The sequence below is a fragment of the Falco naumanni genome, chromosome 2 (genome assembly GCF_017639655.2).
Source record: "Falco naumanni isolate bFalNau1 chromosome 2, bFalNau1.pat, whole genome shotgun sequence".
NCBI lineage: Eukaryota > Metazoa > Chordata > Aves > Falconiformes > Falconidae > Falco > Falco naumanni.
The window spans coordinates 43,618,295-43,635,403 of record NC_054055.1 but is presented as its reverse complement, the minus strand read 5'-3'; the positions used below and the strand labels follow the sequence as shown (position 1 = coordinate 43,635,403).

Sequence of the window (17,109 nt, the reverse complement as noted above, 5' to 3'; positions counted from 1 at the left end):
AGAGCTGTGTTGCACTGCTGAGCCCATTTAGTTGTTCATCCATGGAAAAGCATCTCAGTTGCTGAAAGCTGTAAATATTTGAGAGAGAGAAGCTGAAAGCAAAATTGAGAGAATTTAGGGCAGAATATTGGTAGGCAGGTACTAGAAGTACTAGTGAGGGGTAAGAAAAACCAGGTATTTTTTAAGACTGGATACTGGACTGTGGAGAAAGGGCAGAATAGGAAAAGTTTGAAGTAAGTGTTTAGAAGACTGTGGAGGCTGAGAGGTGAGAAAGTGAGGAGAGATAAAGGATCAGTTGAACAGAATAATTAAAAAACCCACAAAACAAAAAAAACCCCTTCTGAACAGTTTAAGTGGTTCTGAGGGCATAGGACATAACTGTGATAAATTCTGGAAAAAAAGGGGGAAGATAAAACATTTGTCATTAACTGAATTCAGTAAGAAGTTTCTTGCAAAATCATGAGATTTTTCACTAATTGTTCATTAACTGAATGAGTTCTCTTTCATGTTTTTTTCTATGAAGAAAAAGCAAAAATAAGATCTTTTTTAAAAGGGCTGAGAACTAGAAAACAGGTATTTCAGGAGGCTATGGAATCTTTATGCATGTTGGTTTCTCACCAATAGAGAGTGTGCTTGTAGCTTAGGTTAGATAATTAGGGGTCATAGATAAGAAAAATTCCAGTTGAGACTATTTTGAAGTGAACCAAAACAAAAACCTTGCTGTTTATATGTTATTAGTAACATGCAAGAATCGTGGTGTGCACAAACTCTTCCTTCTCTAACCCTACTTCTACTTTTTTTTTTTCCTGCCAGCTGCTAAACAAGAAAAATATTTCTTCTGTATAGAAGCAATTTAGTATAGCACAGTGATCCCTTCTTATTGTTCTTTTTGTGTTTCTGAAGAGCTGCTTGACCAATTTGTCGGAGATCACACACTCGTAACTAGTGTTTTGTTTTTTGAGGCTAGTAATGTTCTTAAAGATGCACAGATACACAGAACAGCAGATGAATCATGCATATTTTTGCTAGGCACACAGATGTCTTTGTGACTGAATTTTGCCTTATGGTGTCCAAAGAATGAGTTACATTACAAGTAGTTTGATCTACAAATTTAACTTTAGTAGGAAACACCATTGTAAATGATACATTATGCAGGTTTATCTATGGAATGAGAATGAGTTTATAATGCGCATTGGGCTTAGTTTAATTTTGGCTTTTTTTAATCTTTTTTTTCCCTCCTTTTTTTTTTTTTTTTTACATATAAAAGGAACTCTGAGACAGCAGTAATGGATCACTGAGCTGAACTGCTGTAACTAAAAGTCCTGATATTCTGATTATTTTTTTACCTGGTACTTCTACTAACTGTCTTTTATAAAGACATTTATAGCAACCTGCTGAAACACTGAGCAGAGCCTTTAATTGCAGATACAATGGCTCGTAGTAGAGTGAAAAGCACACTTTTTGATCACAAACAGAACTTTTACCCTGCTGTTGCTATAATAAAATGGTTTTAATTCTTTATAAAACTCTCTCTCTTGCGTTTATGAGAGCCACGACTTTTGACAGTCTATCTCTAATTTGTTAAGTGCAGTTCCACAGCTTACTGATTTCTAAAGCATTCAATAACCAATTTTTAGAGAACCAGTTGTGTGAAGACTTGTTCAGTCTTACATATGGATCACTTCCTATATGCTTTTGCAATTTATAAACAGAAAAGTAGTATTTTTTCACTGAAGAACTAGACATTGGTTTTGTTTATTGACTATGTACTTTAGATATCTATCCAATAATATACACTAAGTTACATTGGACTGGTTTTGATAAGTTAGCACGATCAATCCTGCATATGTGAAATGTGGAAAAAAAGTTAAATGAAGCAGGATTTACTATTCCAGTAACAATGAAATGATACGACATTTTCTGATAGAAGAGTTCTTTATGAGTCTTCAGTGGAATGCAGAAATATATTTCTACAATAAGTGAAATGCCTAAGTACTCTTTAAAGTGCTATGTTTTATACAGTGATATGAATCTGCTGTTTTCCACACCTCTATGAATATAATTTCCAGAATGGGAACATTTCTAAATCTAAGCCTTTGTTTACTCAAGAGAAATGCAGCACTGCTTCAAGTCATGTGAATTCTCTCACCTCTATTTCAAAGTACTTCCTTTTTTTTTTTCTTTTGAAACTTACTCAGGGTATGGTTTTAACTGCTGCTGTTTGCTATTCCTGTTTTTAAACTTTTGCACCTCAAGAGTGGCAGTTTTTCTGATTACTTTCCATTTCCTGAGAAGAAATAGACAGGGAGCTAAACCTGTATGTGAGATCCTGTTCTTCCTGGCATTTTCTCTTTAACTACCTGACAGCATTACTGTAAACTAATGGTTTTCATTTCCCTATTATTTATGTTATAGCTTATTTCTGTGTAAAGTCACGAGTGAAAATCATCTGAGTAGTATGGTCTTACTGTTTATAAGAGTAAACAACTGTATAGGGGATGGCAGATTAGATATCTACATGTAGGGTACTAACTAGTCTGTCCGAAATATCTTCTGAGGATTAATCTGTTTGTCTTTCCACACAAACCCAATACATACATGAATAAATCTAATCTTGGACAAAAAGGATAAAGGTCTTAAAGTTGTCCCTAGGAGACCTTTGGTGGGAGTGCCTTTTCCTTCTTACTCTCGGTGAGCCACCATAAGTACTTACTTAAAGGGTTGTTAAATTGAGAGAAGAATCAGTAGACTTCACTTTATTGGGATTTTACTGCTGCTTTACCTGTTTTTTCACAGAAGTTAGGAGCAGATAAAAAAGGTGATTAGAGTATAGCACCCTTGTTCAAATCAAAGTGTTTTGTCCAGGAAAAGAGGAGCACTGTGGAGTGAGATGTTGCAGATCCTCAGCTTTTATTTCTGTTTATAATTTTAAGATCTGTAAAGGCTCAAAGGCTGAATTTTCTCATCAAAACTTTTGGGCTCTTAAAACATTTCTCTCCTTAGGACAGCATGATGTTTTTAACACTGAAAATTCATCTGGACAAACTTGCTGGGGTGGATCCCCCCCCCCCCCCCTCCTTCTTAATGTGATATATACTCTGGTTTGCCATTTCTTAAAGAAACATTTGAGATTATTGCTTATTTGCAATGTCGATAATTTTTGTTAGCCTTTTTGTTTTCTCATCGTGTAGTATCATCCTTCAGTATTATTGTTGTAACATTGTGAAAGGTTTGGTTTCCTTATTTCTGTACTATTAACTAAGTTGTTTAAAGCTAAAAAAAGTGTTCCAGTCTGAACAACCCTTGGATGTTTGAAATTCCTATACCAAGTTCAGGTTTTGCACTTGCCGACTGAGAAAGATTATGGAAGAAGCCTGTCTGGAGTCTGTCCTGTTCACTGATTACAGCATCTCAAGGTACCCAAGTGCTAAAGGGAATCTTCCAAGTGAATTTGTGCTAGAGTTCTTGCAGAATGCAATCAAGAAGCCTCTCGCTGCTTGTGTGTTCAGATTGCCTGCACCTAAACAAAAAAAAAAAAAAAAAAAAAACCAAACCCAACAACAACAAAAAAATGCAAAGAGAAAATGTTATCTTCATATTGCTAATTAGTCGTATGTGCCTATACATGCCTGTCACGAACTGGCAAAGAACTGGTAATTGCTGGCTGAAACTCTTTAACTAATTCCTATTTAACAACCTGCTGACTGAAGGAACTTAAAGCATTGATTATGCAGACAGAGCATTTGTAATGAAAAAGAGGTAGCTCCTGAATAGGAGAAGTAACACTTTTTATCTGGGCTTTCTTAGAAACCAGATAAAAGATTAACTTACTGTCTTCTACTATTGCATGGTAGTTTTCAGGATAATAATTTAAAATGTACTGGACCATTGACACTTCCTTTTGAGTAGTATTTAATGACTTGCTAAGTGACAGATAGACTGATGAGTTTGAAGGTGCAAAGTGTTGGGTATAAATGGCAATCAGAAATGAGGACAAAATTTGTGGCAAACAGTCTAGCCATTCAAGAAGTAGACTAAGCTCATTGTAGCCCAATCTAATTTCTCAGGACTGGCATAAATTCAGTATTTTTCTGACCTGAAAAGGGCAGCACGTTTTAATTAGCCAAGAAGAGGCAGGATCAGTACTCTGTTCAAATATAAACTGACTTAGACTTAAGTTCTGAAATAACAAACAACACGAACCCATTCAGTTCTGTTCAGTCCTGTTATTTTCATTTCTGTATATTTCATTTCAATTCCCTGCAGGAAGGAGGAAAAAAAAACCCAAACAAAAGTGTCTCTTTAACCCTAACAACCTTGTTTATTTGTCACTGATTTATTTCCTGTAAATTACTTGTCACTAGTTCCTTCAGTGATAAAACACTTTGTAGGGCTACAAACAAATTGAGGGGGGTGGGGGGAGAAGGAAAGAAAAAAGCTGAAATATCTACCCACTGCTCATACTGAGCTTAACTCCATCATTATAGTTTTATGTGAAAGATATGATATGAAAAGATACGAAAATAAACTTGGATTTCTGATCAACATTGGTTGGCAGTCCAGGTTATATAGGAACACATAGCATATTATGTCAGTCACAGAATGACTATGTTTGTTTTGTCCTTTAGGAGGAGTTTGCAAGACATAGTTAGCTAAAGTACATGACTATGTAACAAGATTGACTGTAGCAGAATTAAGGAAATGTTCCTCTTTAAATCACCAAAACAGTTTCTGTTGAGTCATGGTTAATAAAGTTTTGCCAGTTCAGTTTCCTTCCTATAGATAGCCTTTCAAACATACTGTAACTGTATCAGCATACAAATGGCAATATTGATTAATTTAAATCAGCTGGTGATATCTCAGGATAGATATCTGAAGTTACTCTGGGTAAGAAATGTTAAAGGTAATTCATTCTATTAAGTCAATACCTGTATATGGTACAGAATAGATGGTGGGGTGAGATACAGTGGTAAACTGTGTTCTCTGTAAGGGGGAATCTGCAGGCCACCTTCAATTATGTAGGTTTCCAGCTACTTTAAAGGAACGCTGTGAAGCCTAGCAATTACTTTGACAGAAAGATGTACCAGCCTTTCCTCAAACCTGTGGACCCTTGCACAATGACTGTAGGAGAGTGTGAGGAACACTTTTGGACAAAACTAATTCAGAAATAAAGCACTAGTATATGTCAAAAGGAAATATTATTTTTCTGAATTGTATTATAGTCTACCAAGAGTCAATAAAAATACTACTTTTTTCTTTTAAGCTAACTGTATTTCAATTTAATAGCTGATTTTTAAAAATTACCGTATTTATGTACTTTTAATTTTTTTTCCAGCACCAGGATTGCAGATTGCATTATAGGTCTGTTAATATAATTCTTAGAACATAGTACCTACAGAATTCAAACCTTAGGTAATGAAACTGCTGTACCATTACTGTAAATTATCAAAATTTCTTCTGTGCTCCTTAATACTTATATTTCAATAGAATATATATAGAATGAGATTGGTTTGAATTAGTTGATAATATAGTTTGATATGCTGGAGTAAAATACATCCTGTGTTGCTCTTCTATTGGTTAGGTAAGCTTTTTTGTATATATCTAGTTGAAGTAAAAAAATAATCAGCTTCAACTATGAAATCCTTCATTTTCAGCACCACAAGTTATATAAAACCTTGCAGCTGAAGTAATCTAATTACATATTTGTAAAAGAAGAGGGTATCTTGTCAATTATTTGGAAACACTTGCATTAATTTCTTCAAGGGCTAGTACTTGCTGACACATTTTCTTATTTTCAGTAAAAGTCTGAACTGGAAACACCGAATGGAGTAAATCTAAACAAAGAATATATGGCTATATAAAGCTATATAATGAAAAAATATTTGCATTTTTTTCCTGTTCTATTTCCTTTTTTTTATTTCATATTTTTTTAATTGTAGATGTCATTAGCTTTGTAGCTAAATTAACTTTGTATTAATGAGACTTTTGGTTAAAAACTAGGTATGCAGTTTATCATTGTGGAAATATTACCAATTCATTACAAATTAAGTCAATTAAATAGATAATTTTATTTTTCTTTACCATGTGCTGTAAAATAAATGTGAATTTGAGGAAGCGAACTATAGTAGGCACTCTTAGAATCAGTGGAAAGATAGTAACATGAATATACTGAATTTCTGTTTATTGTTCATATTTATGTTTTTAATAACTTTATCAGAGAAGAAAGAAATTGATTACTTCTGTGTCTATGCTAAAAAACCCACATAATGTCAGTGTTAACAGATTTACAACTTTAGTTATCCCTCCCAGTGCAGTAAGATTTTTCTGTCTTGCACTTGTAGTGATGAGAACCGGGAAGGGTGCATTGATTACTTTTATCAGATTCTAGAAGTCAAGACACTTGGTCACATCTTACCAACACAGTTTCTCTTGTGGTTTACAGACTGTCAGGTGCCAGCCACCCCTTGCCACCCCACTGTGACATGGATTCATGTAGCTCTGAGGAGTTCTATCAGGCTGTTCACCATGCAGAGCAAACCTTCAGAAAGATGGAGAGCTACCTGAAGCAACAGCAGCTCTGTGATGTTATCCTGATTGCTGGGAATCGCAAGATACCTGCTCATAGGTAGGACATAAGCAAAAGATACTGAAATTACAAAAGTAAATGTTTTGGCTATACTTACTTCTCAGGACAGTGCTTTCTGTGGCCTCATATGACTACTTCCTCGTGCTTTAAACACCACAAATGTGAGTGGCTGCAAAAGGTGGTATTTGAAGGTTGGGCCTTTGAAGGTAGGGTTTTTTTTACACAGATTTCAAAAGTTCAAGTAGCACTCAGCTAGCAAACTTCTCATGAGTGTGGCAGACATTCCTCCCTGCTGTGGTGCTGTTCATATGTGAGAAGAATGGAAATTTCTGAAATGAGATGCTGTACAGCTACACTGAACACAGTGTCATTTTGCCAGCTTAGGATCATGATACTCTGATAAGTCTGTCATACAGAGGGTCTTAGATACTTATAGTAGAATAATACTGAACATTTACTTCCCATGACCTGTACTTTTGAATGAACTGAAAAGTATCTTTATTATATTTAATGGTAATTATTAATATAAAAATGATAATGACATTATAATTTCTAAAATTCTACACAATTATCTGGTGTTAAGGCAGCCAGTATATATGAAACTGCTTGATTTTGGATTGTAATTAGAGCTTAAAGTAGTTACTCTTCATTAAGATTTTGGTCTTAGCTATAACCTTTGATTTGATGCATGCAAATAATAATCCAGTCCTAGGGTTTAGATTAAAATACAGGGAATGCTTATGAGTCTCCAGGTTAGCAAGTCTTTTTGCATTTGAAATCTACATAAGAATGCAAACTAAGGGTGACCTATTCCATACTTGTACCCTGGTTTCTCTGCTGCGGTACGAAATTCAGAGCAAGACTATGGCTCGCCAGCAGAAAAACAAAAAAAACAGCCAACGTATTTCTGAACTCATAAATTAACTTTCTGGTGTAGAGGAATGCTATAAGGTCATCTTGGCAACTTGGGCCTTAGAAAGTTCCTTCTCCCTAAGTGAAGATGGACTCAGAGATCATTGTTTTTCTGTTGCACAGAAAATGTGACTATTCCATATTACGACTCCCATAATAATAGTTTAAAGGTGCAATATGCAAGACTGCAAAGCCAACACTTTCAAATAGTAAGTTCAAATAGTTCAAATAGTAAAACCAGACAGAAACCTTAATTGATATATTTAAGTTGTCCTAATAGTTGTAATAAATGCGAAAATATCTCCACTTAACAAATGGCAACATTGATCTAGGCAGTTTGCAGCACACGTGAAGCAGTCCACTTGGTTTCAGATTTGTAGCTGTAATAAATGTAGAAATCTTTCCTCTCTTATTTCAGCATTTTTCATTCTAAAGATTTTGTTTCTACACTCCTGTCTTCTAAGAGCTGCTATTTTTTGTGTTCCTCCCTTGCCTTCATATACTCAGGTTCCCAGATGTCAGCTAAGTCCCCAGTAATTTCTACTCACTGACTTGGCAACTGACACAACTTCTGTGTTCCAGGCTTTTTGCCACTGTTAAATGGCACTTTATGCACCCCTAGTAGTTGTGTTTTGATGCCATTTTTATCTAAATGGCCAAGATGAGTATACTAAGTACAGAGGGAGTAATATTAAAAGTCAGTCCCTCTGTCCATCTGCATTTACAGTGTTCCAGAGCTGCAAGATTTGCCTAAAGGTGCCTCCCATCAGAAAGAAAACCAGAGGGATAATAATCTAAGGCCTTCTTGTGTCCAATTTTACATCCCTATACATAACTGAAACTAAATAAAAACATTTTTTTTCAGAAATAATGAGAATTTTGTTGCTCCTTCATGACAGTTACTTGGCCTATTCTTGCTTTTCACACTTTTCAACACAGTTGAGGTAAAAAAAAAATAAATCAATGTCAGAATCTACATTCTTAAATTGATAGAAAAAATACTTACTAGATACATAGCAATATTCCACAATTGGTATCGTTTGCTCTGTTTAATATGAGTGATATAAAACATACAGTTTATAGCAGTATATTTTTTGCCTCTTTTGAATATTTTAGTTAACTGCATAGTTTGTAGAGAAGGAGACAGAGGAAACTGTAAGGTTTTTTATTTTCTTAGTTCGTTTCCCCCACTATTTTTAAGACAGCTGTTCATATTTGTGTGCCCACTTTTCAGTAGTAAGTTTAATTTCACATTTGTCATTTCAGTTCTACAGTATATCTAAATTCTTCTGGAGCTGGAAGAATACCTTAATACAACAATTGACCTTGAAATAATAACCAAAGTCTTACTTGGATTCTCTAATAAACTTTCAGACAAAGTTACATTTATTTTTTTACTTTGCTGTGGTCTGCAGTCAAAAGAATAAATCTCAAAGAACTGGCAAAACCAGCTGTTGAACTATGTAGAATTGAAAATTCTACAGAATAAACTAAAATTTTGTCTGACAAGGTAAAAGAAAGGGTGTTCTGAATTTCCTGTTGTTCTGTTTTTGTTGGTTTTTTTTTTGTTTTTTTGTTTGTTTTTAAATTGTGTTTATGTTGTTTTAGACAGATATGGCTGGAAAAGCACAAAGCTGTTTATTTTTACTGTGGCCATTACGATCCCAGAATATAACTTAATTTGGAAGAGACCTCCTAAAGTCTGATTCTCTGTCTTTATGATCAGACAGTCTGATATCCTCACTGTCTTTAGTGACCATATATGTGGCTTCTTGGCAAATTTGCTCCATGACTCTCTTGGTGAGGCAAACCAGTCTATAGTTACCCACATCTTTCTTCCTGAGGACGGACATGGAAACTGACTTTTTTATTCTTCAGAAACCTCCTGCAATTATCATGATCTGGTAAAGATAAGGAAAGTGGCCTTTCAGTGATATCGTTGAGCTACCTCAACCATTGCTTCTTGAATGTATCTGCTCTGGTGTCAAGGACTTGTGTATGTCCAATTCTCTTAAGAGCAGCCTAGGTACATCTTCCTCTATTGTGAGTGCTACCTCACAGATCCTGCCACTAGGCACAGGGGCCTGAGAGGCCTGAAGAAGACCATGCTAAAAAAGAAAAAAAAAAAAAAAAAAAGACTGAGGCGCAGAATGCTTTATTGAACAGTGGACAAAATTTTCCCATGTTCTTCTTTTGTTGCCAAGGTTAATTACAGAAGCCTTTCTTTTCCATCACATCCCTTGATGATTTCATCTGCACCTGACCTTTGGGCTTCCCTAATTCCATTTTTGCATGTTGGGGCAATGTCTCTGTATTTCTGCCAGGTCATTCATCCCTGCTTTCATCTTCTGTGTACTCCCTTCTTGCATTTGACTTTAATCAGGAGTCACTTCTGATGTCCAGGGTTGTAATTTGCTGTTCATTTTACTAACTTCTCTCAGGATCTGTTGTCTTAAAATTCCATTGTCTCATGGTCACTGCAACCAAGTTTGCCATCAGATTTCACAGGTCCTTTTATTTTTCCCCCCAGATTTGTAATGAGCAGATCCAGAAAAGTGCCTCCTCTAAGTTTATTACAAAGTAGACTAGGTAATATTCATTTTGCATTCCTGAGAACATAAAAAAAGCCTGCTTGCAAAGGCTTGCATGATCAGTAGTTGTGGATTTTTAAAATGCGATACTACATGACAGGTAGAAGTTTGGTAGAGCATTCCCTGTACAAAGTTTATAAAATCTTGTCCTAGATAAAATGAACTTATATTTTAAAATCCAATTAAAATGTATTATAAGCCATGGCTTATATTGAATATGCTACAAATTAATAAATACAAAATACTCAAAATTATTGCCTAAAAATTATGGTTCTTACATATTTTCTCTTCTTTTTAATATAAAAATTTTAAAAAATTCAATAGATTCATTATGCTAAAATATAGTACAATAAGAATCACTTTCAGAAAACCAGGACAAAACTTTGTATATGTTTCAATTAAAAGTACAAAGTTATATTTTTCTTCATTTTCCTCTGATTTAGAACAAATCAAAACAAAACAATATCAAAACCAATGAAAGAAAAGTGTTTTATGTAATAATGTAGTCTTGATGTCTCTATTTCTATAAAATTAAAAATTCAGTTAAGAAATGCCAGTATACTGCATCGCATGAAGTGAAAGTCACCAAAAATCGTTACAGTGCCAGTGGCTCTTGTGCATCTCTCCAGATCCCTCCACAGTTCATTATCTCTGTGTCATTTCTGGTTTCATTCCTGACAGGACTTGCTCTTTTTCCCCCTCTTCTGCAATCACATATTTTGATTCTGTCTTTTGATGATCTATTTAAAAAACTTCCTCTGGAGGAGGAGTTACTGCTGTGCCATAAGATATCCAAAAGCTGGTACTTTATAGAAAGAATGACAGGTAAGCTCTGGTCATAGCCTGAATGCTGCCAAGTTAATTTTGGTAATTGGTGTTGTTTTTTTGGGTTTGAGTTCTTGTTGTTTTTTTGATTTTTAGTTGGTTTTCTTTTTTTTTTACCTTTTTAATTCTCACAAAAAAATTAGGAGAAAATCAAATTAGAAGGAAGATCTACAACATAATCACTGAGCTCTGCTTCCCCATTTGGAGATGCCATGCCAAACTCTCAGCCTTATTATAGCTGCCTTTCACTGTTTGGGTGACTCAAACAACTTTAAAGTTACAATGTGTTTATGCTTTTTGTTGGCTCCTGAACATCGCATTTGTCTAATCTCATCTTCCATTAAACAGCTTACAGGTGTAGTCTTTCACATGAAGGAATAGCAAAAGGAAGTACAAGCCAACAAAGTATTGTAATGATGAGCAAGTAACCAAAAATGGTACTGGGAAAGTAGGAAAACAGTTGTAGAAGGCATTTTAGAGGGGAAAGTAGCTGACATTTAAATAAATTTGAAAAATTAAGTAAACCTCTTTTTTTTTGTTACTTTGCTGTAACATATATAGATAACAATAAAATATAAAAATGTAAAATACCTTAAAGAGAGGGAAATGCTAAAATAAAAATTTCCCTTTCATTCTGTTAAATGTTACACTATTAACAGTCCAACCTAATTTTAAAGTATTATGAACGTGCCAGTTTGTAGTTTTTCCATTCACTCTGGAGATATGTGCTGTATGTATTTTTCTCATTTTCTGTACCTCTTATTTAGAGTAGAAAGTCTTTCAGACAAGAAACATATGGTAACTTGGCAGTGCCTGAAATAGAAGGAACTCGGGTATTGCTGTTACAAAACAAATGAATAAAAACAGCCCACTGTAATTGACACTTCCTTCTTCTATCCAGGTTACAATCAGCCACATGCAGTTGTATCTAAAAATCTAACTAGACTGCAGCTAGTGTCGTCTGAAACAGAAAAACACTGGGATGTAAAAGGTATTCAGGATTATAGTGACATGATCAGAGCACCAATTATTTCCAAGGTATAAGAAAATTCTTAATCAAGCAATAATTAATAACCATGAATTAGCATGAAATTAAAAATACATATTTGCCATAAATAATTTGGTTGTTTTGAGTGAAGGCAACTCACTTATATTGCACTGTTTTTAAATATTACATTTGAAATGGGGTATTCTTCAGCTGCTGAATAAACATCAAACATGCTGTAAAGGAAACAGCCAAAGTCAATGCAGATGATAGACAGACCTTTAAGATTTGCACTGGAGAGTTCATTAGAATTTCCAGCTGGGATTGTTATAGGCAGCTTTAAAGTCAGACTAAGGTTTAAGCCATGTTAGATTCTGACTAGGAATGGTGCACAAAGCAATACAGGAACTCAGTGCTGGGGGCGGGGTGGGAGGAAGAAGAAAAGTGATAAAAGCATAGAATTTAACTATCCCTGTTCAGTTAAAACAAAATGTTTGCTTATAACAGAGACTGAATTACAATAAAACAGAAAATTCAGTAAAAACAGAAAAAGCAAAAAATGTACAAGAGTTACATCCTCAACTTGCAATTCTGACTTTCATTGTACTTGGTGAGAACCCAACTGTGAATGAAAAGAAACCAAGAAATCTACTTTTGTTGTTGTTTTAATATTGTCAGGTATAGTTGAGTTTATAATGAGAAATCTGAGTTCTTTATTTTCTCTTTCCTCTTAATAATAAACATAGGCATTTGTGTTCTTTCTGATACTCAAGATAAGGGTTAGGGGGGACTTTTACCATGGTGGAAAAGGTAGTATAGAATGGTTAGACAATTAGCACTTACATATAAAACAAAGAAATACTGTAAAATGGCTACACTAATCTTTCTACAAGTGTTTGGGTGAAAAATTTCTTTCCACACAAAATTAAAATTTTTCATCATAAATACTGAAATAAATTCAACTGAAGCCTTTTTTTTTTGATGCTTAACTCTGAAGTAGTGCAGCTTTTATTTATTATTATCCTAGTAAATTTATGAAAACTCTTTCAACAAACTTTATGTTCTCTCCTGTGGTTCTCTAAGGAGAGGGACCATTTCTTTCAATGTATTGTGAATACTACTGTAGAGACATGAAGTTTAAGAAGAAAACCAATATCAATTAAGTGAAAAGAATGAAGGGATGATGTTAAACTGAAAGGAGAGATGAAAAGACAAAGAACCAGGCAGAGCAGGAAATACAGTTTAAAGACGGGGTGAAAGAATGAAAATGCACACCATACAGTCCTCAGATTCAGCTTGTTTTCTTGCATTAGTCTGTAACAGATGCTGGCGGAAAGCATGCAGTATAAGCAGTACAGCTGCCCTATTTTCATTCCCAGATATCTGTAATTAAGGTTTGAGGAACTTCCCGTGACAAACATAGCATCTAAACTGTGGTGTTAAACACAACCTACTGATCATGAGTTTAAAAACAAATTATTCAAGTAGTATAGCTGGGTCAGAACAACAATACCACAAGCTCCTGCTATCAGAGGGAAAGCAGCAAGGCAATTTAGATAAGCTTTCAATATTAACCTTGATTGATAATTTTTTTGTTTGTTTGTTTGCTTTTAAGATAAACAGTATTTCCTGATACTGAGAATGTCATTAGTATTTTCACAGGAATTTCTGTGATTTCCACAAGGAACACTTTGTGAGTTATCTGTACCTTTCGAAGCCATAAAACATCTTAAGTTCACATAGTTGAGTATATTCCAGTTAAAGATTTTGCACATGCAAAAATGGGCCTTGAGTTTTGAAGACCTTTTCTGAGAATATGAAGTTGGTTATTCAGTTGAGTTCTGGTTTGGAAAGGGCCATGTGTCTAATCTCATTGTAATCAATGGAGACCTGTAGCTTAAGTTACTTAACCCCTCTGTCTGATTGTAGTGTGTTGACCTTGACTAGTTGGCAGTTGTCCACCAAGCCATTCTATCACTTTGCCTCCTCATCAGAACAAGGGGATGGAATTAAAATATGAAAAAGTTCATGGGTTGAGGCAAAGATAGGGAGATTGCTTACCAGTTGCCATCATGTGCAAACCAGACTTGACTTAGGGGAAATGAATTTAATATAATACTAGTTAATACAGAGTAGGATAATTAGAAATTAAACCAAAACCACCTTCCCCCTACCTATCCCTTCTCCTCAGGTTCAGCTTCACTTCTGACTCTTCTGTCTCCTCCCCATGAGTGGTGCAGGGGGAAGGGGAATGGGGGTTGTGGTCAGTTCATCACATGTTGTCTCTGCCACTCCTTCTCCTCACACTCTTCCCCCAATCCAGCATGGGGTCTTTCCCACAGAAGACAGTCCTTCACTAACTTCTACAGTGTGGGCTTATCCCATGAGCTGTAGTGCTTCACGAACTGCTCCAGTGTGGGTCTTTTCCACAGGGGGCAGTCCATCAGGAATGGACTGTTTCAGCATGACTTCTGTGGGCCACAGGTCCAGGCAGAAAACCTGCTCCTGCATGGGCTACTCTCCATGTGCCACACCTCCTCTCAGGAGCCTGCTCCAGCATGTGGTCTACACTGGCTGCAGGTTCTTTCAGGGCACATCCACCAACTGCAGCATAGGATCCTCCACAGGCTGCAGGGTGGATATCTCCTCCAGTGTGGTCTCCTTTCCTCCTCTGTTCCAGGAGCTGCAAGGGGACAACCTGCTTCAGCCTGGTCTGAATTTCTGCTCCAGTGTGCCTGGAGCACCTCTTCTCCCCTCGTCTTCTCTCACCTTGGTGTCTGCAGGGCTGTTTCTCTCACATTTTCTCATTCCTCTCTCACAGCTACTGTTGCATAGCATTACCTTTTCTTAAATATGCTCCAAGAGTTACAGGAAACAGGGTTTCATCAGGCTGGAGGACAGTCACCAGTGGGGTTCTCCAGGGCTCAGTTTTAGGGACAGCGCTCTTTAATGTTTTTATAAATTATCTGGATGCAGAAGTCAAATGTATATTAAGTACGGTTGCTGATGATACTAAGTTAGGAGGAGCTGTGGACTCCCTCATGGGTAGAGAGGCTTTACAGAGAGTTCTGGATAAACTATAGAGCTGGCCATTCACCAGCTGTATGACTCTGAACAAGACAATGTGCCAGATTCTCCACCTGGGATGAGATGATGCTAGTTATACATACAAATTCAGGAATGACATCTGGACACCAGCTCTGTGGAAAGAGATCAGGGGTTTGGTTTGATGGCAAGCTGAATATGAGTCAGTAGCGTGCCCTGGCAGCCAAAAGGGCCAACAGTGTCCTGCAGTGCATCAAGCACAGCACAGGTAGCTGGTCAAGGGAGGTGACTGTCCCATCCTCCACTGCACTAATGAGGCCTCACCTCAAGTACTGTGTGTAGTGTTGGGCGCCTCAGTGTAAGGACGTCACACTGTTAGAGTGTGCCCAGAGGAGGGTGACCAAGACGGTGAAAGACCTTGAGCGCAAGACTTATGAGGAGCAGCTGCTGGTCACTTGTCTTGTTCAGCTTAGAGAAGGCTGAGGGGTGCCCTCATCTCAGTCAGCAGCTTCCTCAAGGCAGGGCCATTGAGGTGACCATCGACAGGACACAAGGAAACGGAATGAAGCTGCATCAGGGGAAGTTCAGATTGGACATTAGGAAAAGGTTCTTCTCTGTGAGGGTCACTGGAACAGGCTCCCCAGGGAAGCGGTCATGGTACCAAGCCTGTCAGAGTTCACAGAGCATCTGGACAATGCTCTTAGTCATGTGGTTTAGTTTTAGGTAGGTCTGTGAGGATCAGGGAGTTGGACTCAATGATCCCTTTGAGTCCCTTCCAACTTGAGATTTCTATGATTCTATTAAACTATGGTACTAATGCTGTTACTTTATGGAGTGGAAGTAAGTGCAGTAGCTGGAATGGACATTGAAGAGTGAAAGAAAGAAGGATAAGGTGTCTTAAGAAGAAAGGAAAAAGCAACATTCAGCTGCCTAATCTCTCCTGAGATGCCTTGGAGTACCCTGCCTGGCTTTTGTCATTTGGTCCAGAAGGTTGCAAGGTTTTCATAGGTCTGCACCAGGCCTATACTGATGAATCAGATACTCCATAATATCTTTAGGGCACTGATTCCCCTTTCAAACTGAATTTAAAAAAAAAAAAAAAAAAAAGAGAGAGAGAGAAAAAAAAAGGGAGAGGGTATAGGCTAAATGAAATAGAATATAAAAATGAAACAAGAAGCAAACAAAATCAGGTAGATGATGGAATGACAAACAAGGCCATAAAAGAATAACTTGGGTCAGGAAGACTTGACAGCCTGCTATCAAAAAAGGGGTTGAAGATCACACACAGGGATTTGACCAAACTGAGCTCTTTGGAGATATGAGTTGTGAAGGTAAATTAATAATGATGCTGTATTGTATAATTTTGTGAATAAGTTCTAGAATGAAAGAACAGGATGACAAACAGAATGTAAAAAAAATCTAGATAGTTAGGCAGTCACTTATGCTAATGACTTCACAGATCTATCCCTCTACTTTCATCAAGCTTAATCTCTGTGTTTCTGACATTTCTCCTGATAGTTCAAAGGAGCTAAAATTGAACTTTTCCTTCTACCAGCTGTTTTTTCACTTTTCCTTGTGGATCTACATAAAGTAATTAAGCCCACAAATAGAGGATCACAGTTCATTGTGTTGTCTTTCTACATTCAAATATATATGCTATGTCTGAATATGTGGGTTTTCTTCTGGAGAAAAATACTGAGCTTTGCTTTGTATTTGTGTCACAATGGATCTTCATCAGCTGTTCTCTTTATCACTGTGACATTTTGCCTGTCCTGCCTGTTCCCAAATGTTCAGAAGTTGCTTGTATCCATATTGTCTCCTCTCTCTTTTTTTGATATTTTTTTAATTAATCTTTCTATTGGTTCAAAACAGCATAGAGTTCAAAATATTGGCTGCTGTAGCAGATACCTTCAAAACCGTCACAAGGACACAAACTGACACTGGCTATTGGCTGCTGTAGCAGACACCTTCAAAACTGTCACAAGGACACAAACTGACACTGGCAAAGTGTTTTGGACAATGGACTTTGTTATTAAGTCTGGCAGCTGTGATACGTGCGTTATTTGTGGTATCTGGAAAAATAAAGCTATGGTAGACATTGCGTATTGTGGAAATGATGATGTCCGATTTGTGTAAGGTTCTTAAAAACATGGCAATTTAAGAGA

At 36.4% G+C, this 17,109-nt stretch overlaps 1 protein-coding gene across 2 annotated transcripts in view; it reads left to right on the top strand.

The window, feature by feature from the left end:
• Positions 1–17,109, top strand: part of KLHL1 (kelch like family member 1) — a 231,707-nt gene that overhangs the window by 57,245 nt on the left and 157,353 nt on the right. For both annotated transcript variants that reach the window (XM_040584265.1, XM_040584266.1), the window contains exon 2: positions 6,443–6,625. In XM_040584265.1, the coding sequence (XP_040440199.1) occupies positions 6,443–6,625 (183 nt within the window). The remainder of the gene's footprint in view (positions 1–6,442; positions 6,626–17,109) is intronic.